Here is a 6,329-nt window from a genome sequence, read left to right on the forward strand (position 1 = left end):
TATTGTCTTAATAAAGGCCTCCACCATCTCCCTCCTGAGTTTCTGATTGTTCTTCCTATGGTGTCCCTTCCTAAAAACTCTTCACACTATCCTCTACACCGCTACATAAATCTGATTAAATCACCACCGCCACCCAACATCCACCTAAAACACCCAGAGCCTACGAGACAATGCCCAAACTCCTTATTCCAGCTTATAGGTCCTTTCTCCTTACAACTACCTCAAATTATATACCTGGTATCTTAAACTACTTGCTGAACTCTGAAGATGCTTCACACCTACATGATTTCGCTTTTACGGTTCCTTCTATCAGAAAACCTTTCCCTTTTGATTACCTGGCAAACACTGTTCTCAAAAGTCACTTTAAAGTGAAACCCTCCTTTACAACCTCACCCACATGCACAGAGATCATTTGCTGCTAAAACCTCTAAAAAAAGCTGTAACACTTGGTCCAAACCTCTCAGTAATTATGTTGATATATTGTATTGGTACACGTCTATCTTAATTTTTAAATACCAAATGCCTAACAGAGTGCCAGCATATAGGAGATATGCGATAAATGTTCATGGAAAAACTACTAGTTTTCTGACTTCTTAATTACCCACGTAAGAAGAAACAAACTATAATTTGTCCTCTACCTTGGCAAAAATCAAATTTAGCATTTGAAATGATGCTAAATATGAAAATCTCGATAGTTACAATATTTAGAACATAATGAAATTATAAACATTGACAACTACATTCACACATTTATCTCGTTTAATTTTCAAAGACCAATAATATTTTCACTTGCTGCCCCCTGCTGGAGTTTTGTGGAAAAGTATAATTAAAAGTTGTCACACCAACTTTTAAAAACAGAATGTGTATTTCTATTTAGACCACATGTGTGAAAATACTACCATTGGACTTGGGTGATTCAAGCACTTTATTAAAAAAGAAGACAGTATGAACCATATTCCATCTTTAGAACAACTTGCTTTGTAATTTCTGATACTTCCTAAATAGCTCAAGTGAACTAGTAAGGAGGAACAGTTAAGTTGTGTCCTATGGGAGTATATCTTAGTAAAATTGGGGCAAGGACTTTTTTGGAAAGAGAAAAGATGGGACGCCATTTCAGAGTGCATGACATTGTACATAGGTAGGAGAAAAATTTTACTAATATGATTAACATGATGGAAGCCAAGTGTGGGAAGATTTTCAACCCTACTGACTTATAGAAGTCAAGTAAGAACTGAAAAATAACCAGAAGAAATACAATCACTACATCACTAGTGAACAAATTTGTAATATATTTACCTTATTCTACTTAAAGTGGGGAGATAAATTGGTAAATAAGCATAAATCCAGGATTACAGAAAGAAGTTTGTTGGGGCACAAAAGTAGAAGTGGCCAGTAAGGTTAGAGAAAGGTATCAGAAAACATTTAATTGAGGAAATAAATACATATATGCTGAGGATGATGGAATTACAAAATGGGAGTATTCCCTAATGGTATGTTCTTGGTTACTTCTGAAGTCAAGTGTAAACTTGGGAACTCAAGGAAGACCACACTTCCTCTAGGAAGGAAAGAACAGAACCAAACCATTTTTTAATTAAATATTTTAGGAGGAAAAGAAACCTGGCCCAGATCCAGAAATACAAAGAGGGTACTCTCAGTGTACCAAACGGATGACCACTGAGAATATACGATACAATCCTTACCAATTCATGGTTACAGTAAAACTGATATTCCAAAACATGTTTTACTAAATTAATATATCTCATTAAAATTAATCCAAATCAGTCATATCTTCTCTGGACTACTGCATTAGCCTCATAACTGATGTCCCACATCTATTCTTGCTCCCTTCCAATCAATCTCCACAGAGAAACAGAATGGTGTTTTCAAAAAGAAAATCTTATCACAGCATCGCACCACTTAAAACCCTTCTCTGCTTCCCATGGGTGTTAGGATAAGGTCAAAAATCTTTTACAGGGCCTACAGGACTCTGCATGACTTTCCTACCTACCTCGCCAGGTCATTTTCCAACCATGCTGTGGCCTTTCACTGGAATTATCTTCACCTAAGTAACTCAGCTCTAAGTCAAACCCCCTAAACTACATCGGGTCTTATTTCAAACTCAGTTAGTACTACACATTTATATCTTTCTTTTACAGAACTTATACAGCTGCAGTTTTATATTCATTTTTATGATATCTCTCCTACCAGTAAATTCTAAATGCCACAAAAACAGGGACCATTTCTGTTTTTGCTAATTATGTGTATCCAGGATCTAGTATTGGGTGCGTGACATAGTATTATAACATTTGTTGAATAAATGGAACAGTGAAAAATACAGTATATCAACAGACTCTAAGTCTTATGGCCTAAGTCAAGAAAATTACCATTAAAAGTATACAGTAGTTTAATAAATAATTATGCTTAGAATTCTGTTACCAGTTTCATTCACCACAGCCTATGAAAATATCAAAACAAGAGCCATGTCTCTGAACTTACTTTCACAAGCTGGCTAAGTGTTTTTATAGCTACTAGTTCTATATATTACTATATGTTGTATCTAAGTAGAAGTCACGTAAGTGTCTATATAAAATTATATAATCAATCTTTCAAGGACTCTTCAAGTGTATACTTTTTGTTAATGGAAAGGTGGCTTAACAAAAAGTTTGGAAAAGGCCCTATCACAGTACCAACAAAACTCCACAACGGGATCACTAGTAGAATTTTTTGAATCACCTGTTACTTACATATATATTTCCTCAAGGCTATTTGATAAATCCGCACGTTCTTGCCCTTTAAGCCAAGGAGCACTAAGATTAAATAAAACATAGAAAAGACTATTTGAGGATTCTGTTTATATATTAAACAGAAATTACTGATTAAACCACAAGTCAGTTTTACTTAACTTTTAAAAATCATCTATTTTCATTAAAATGTTATTTTATATTGTTTAAATCTATACAGTTCAAAAATGCTTCCACTGGCATTAACTCGTTTAGTTCTCCCAGAAAACCATGATGAAGCCAACACCAATATTATTCAATTAAAATATGGTTTAAAAAATAACAGTGAGTTAATAGGATATTATAAAACCACACAGGTTTACATAAGTGGCAGGACAGGTTCCAGAATCTAAATTTCCAGATTTACAGTATTTGCCACACAATCAGAAAATACTAATTTTTTCTAATTGGTATCTCGAAACAACTCTAACAAGTAAGCTAGTTGCCACATGATTGTAAAAACAATATTAACTTTTTCTGAAAATGGCATTTTTGTTTACAACCATTCTATAATTACATCATTTTCAATAAAAAAATTAAAATTACAGAAAATTTTATTGCTATGGTTTTAAAACACTCATACTAAAAATCCCACTGGTAGGTAAAAATTTTAGCAATTGAGATTCCATGGAATTCTGTTCACACAGATTTATACAACTCAGGAGGTCAAGAAGACGAGGTTGATCAAAGGTCACTTGCAAACAGATCAGGACTCATTAAGATTAAGCTTTGGTGGCTGAGAAAATGGTTCCTCGACCATAATGGGCAGGAAGAAATACCAGAAGCACCATGGGTAATTCCTGGAAGGCAGGCAGTCTTAGGCAGAGGCATGTCAAGAAACTGTGGCTATTTTACTCTATGAACCCCATGATTCTTTCATACTAAGTGATATACTTCAGTGTGTTTTTATATAATTTATTTAAATGCTCTATACCAAGCCCAAAGGGATTAATTTCTATATACATCTTTACAAGAAAGGTGTTTTATAGCAACAAAATGCACAGTATAAACAATCTTTGAAAAGCATGATCTTTTTATAAAAATATAAATGTAGAAATAGAGCTTACTTCAGTTGATAAATAGGTGGAGCTGTACCTGGGTATTCATTCGGTAGCATCACCTACGAAGCAGTTTAAAAACAAATTGTTTATAATTCATGGCTCAAAATAACAATATTTTTAAAGCTAGTCACTGGATAAATTTCTAACTTGCAAAACTAATAAACAAAACCATTGTTTTGTTAAATCTCGAGGGAGAATCCCCTCCTATTTATACTTCTGCTTTACATATGTTGCTGATGATGCCAATTTTTTAAGAAGGGTTCATTATTTGCAGAGAAAGTATAAAAGCAATGAAGTTAGGCAATAAGGGTGGAGAGGAAAAAGATTTTAAAAAAAGAAAAACTGAACAGCGGCATTATACCTTAACCCTAAATAAATACAGTGGCATTATAACATGTTTCAGGGATTTTTCTGAAAAAATACTAAGACAAAAATCGTATTAAATACTGTTAAATATATCATCAGCTAACACTTAGCAAACCATACAGATTTCTTTTCAAAACAGTATTATTATAAAAACAAATACTGATGAAAATGCAATTTAGCATCTCTTATGTTCCAAGTATAGGTAGTCATTAAAGAATAAGCATTAAAACAGACAGCCATACTGGTCTTTTTATTTTTTTTAATCCTAACCACAACTGACTCCTAATTATTAAAGAAATGAGTAGCTACTCTATGAACCATTTAAATTACTATCTATTCTTCCTCTTAAATGTTATTTATTTTCCCAGGTTTAGACCCTCTCTTATTAAATGGACAGGATAATGAAAGGAAGCGAAACTCGAGTCTGTCAATGGTACATTAAGAACATTTAAATAATTAAAATAAATGGAATAGGAAAGATTGAGACTATACATTAAAGCGTGACTTAAGTGTGGACTGAGATTTAATTACCCATGTTTAGGCAATCAATCGTTGATAATAGCCAATAAAAAAGACAATTTAGAAAAAAATCATGCAAGAAAATCATTAGAGAAATACAATAGTCAATCATACAGTCAATGTTTTAACTGGTAAATGGCTGTAAAGAAGGGGAAAAGAATACCTGCAAGCAAAGTGTCCACTTAGGGTCATCTATATCGTCGCTAATTCTAATACAAAATATTTTGGCACAGTCGTCAATGACACACCATTCCTCACCATATATAGCTGCCATTGCTTCAATTTCCTCATTCTGAAAGTTGATGGGGAGAAAAAGTCAGTGAATGTGCATATCCTAAAAACTTTAGGATAAAAAGTTTTCCTTACTCCTTTATAAGGCAATTTGCTTTTAACATTACTAGCCTGGATGAAGGACCCTTGAATGAACACTGCCAAACTTTCCTAGCAGCACGTCTACTCTGGGTGGTTGCCATACACTATTGCTATGGCTGGAACCAGCCGTGCTAAATATACTGTGCTTTTGGCCACTACTGAGCTAAAATATGTATGTACTCCCATAACCTGTAGAGAGATTCACAAATGAATGGATAAAATATATTCTCTGCCCCACTTTCTCATTTTTAACAGGTAATCCCCACCCGCACTCTCTAGCCATATATTCCTACTGGGTATCTCCTTCCGTTGTTTTTGTTTTGGATTTGGGCACAAGGCTGAGTTTTTTTTTTGGTAATCAAAACATTTCAAAATTATTCTTTTGGTTTGGGGTTAAGAAAGAAAAATAATTGGAGCTAAAAGTGAAACGAGAAACAAAGCATGCATTCAACTTTTGTACCAGCTCATTTTCTCCTCACAGCCCAGTAGGAAAAGCTTTAAGGGCACGCACGTGAGCCACGCACAGGGGAAAGCTCAATACCACGAGGACTAAGAACCGTGGGCCTTCAGGGAACTCGAGGGTCTGTGAAGTACCGCCCGTTTTTCAAAAGCAAAAACCGAGGTTAAGTGACTTGTCCAAGGCGATCCGGAGGCGACAGGACAGGAGACAGAACCCGGGTTTCTGGCTCCGGCCTGGAACTGCTCAATCACGTGCTAATGGTTTCACGATGACACCCTCTGAGGCAGGCCCAGCCCGCCGACGACCGGGAGCGGCCGGCCTGAAAGTGCTCAGCCGAGAACAAGCGCCAAGAAAATGGTACGCGGCGGAGCAAACCGCGCGGCTAGCGGCACAGGCGGGACCGGGATCGGACCTGGGCGGAAGGCCCCTCAGCAGAGGAGGCCCGGGGCGGTGAGACGAGGCCGAGCCAAGCCTGGAGGTCGGCGCCACGCCGGGGCCTCACCTGCCTCTGGTCGCTCCCAGCGTCCCCCTCAGCCATGTGGCCCGGAGAGCGGCCCTGCTGCCGCCACCTGCCTAGGTCCGGAGGTCGGGGGCGGGGCGCTGCGACGGCGAGCGAAGCGCAGGCTGTGGCGCGGTCCAACCCGGAACCGCAACCCGGGCCGTGCCGCACAGCCCGCATCTGCTTCCGGGTTGCGGGCCAGGTGGTGAGAGGAGTTCCCAGCAGCTGCGGCTCCCTACCTTGGTCTGGCGCGCGTCTTACTCCTCCCCCTC

The 6,329-nt window shown here is 37.7% G+C and overlaps 1 protein-coding gene across 6 annotated transcripts in view; it reads right to left on the reverse strand.

The window, feature by feature from the left end:
* Nucleotides 1-6,195, reverse strand: part of IMPACT (impact RWD domain protein) — a 29,106-nt gene extending 22,911 nt beyond the window's left edge. Inside the window, exons 1-4 of one of the 6 annotated variants that reach the window (XM_011360412.2) lie at nucleotides 6,061-6,195; nucleotides 4,890-5,018; nucleotides 3,848-3,900; nucleotides 2,745-2,807 (exon numbers count right to left, since the gene is read on the reverse strand). In XM_011360412.2, coding sequence (XP_011358714.1) covers nucleotides 2,745-2,807; nucleotides 3,848-3,900; nucleotides 4,890-5,018; nucleotides 6,061-6,096 — 281 coding nt within the window. In that variant the 5' untranslated portion in view covers nucleotides 6,097-6,195. Of the gene's footprint in view, nucleotides 1-2,744; nucleotides 2,808-3,847; nucleotides 3,901-4,889; nucleotides 5,019-5,558; nucleotides 5,582-5,609; nucleotides 6,037-6,060 lie in introns of those variants that run through there. The other 5 variants (XM_011360417.2, XM_011360413.2, XM_011360415.2 and 2 more) reach the window with 5 other exon arrangements.
* Nucleotides 6,196-6,329: the final 134 nt, after the last annotated feature.

The sequence above is a fragment of the Pteropus vampyrus genome, unplaced genomic scaffold, assembly GCF_000151845.1.
Source record: "Pteropus vampyrus isolate Shadow unplaced genomic scaffold, Pvam_2.0 Scaffold55, whole genome shotgun sequence".
NCBI lineage: Eukaryota > Metazoa > Chordata > Mammalia > Chiroptera > Pteropodidae > Pteropus > Pteropus vampyrus.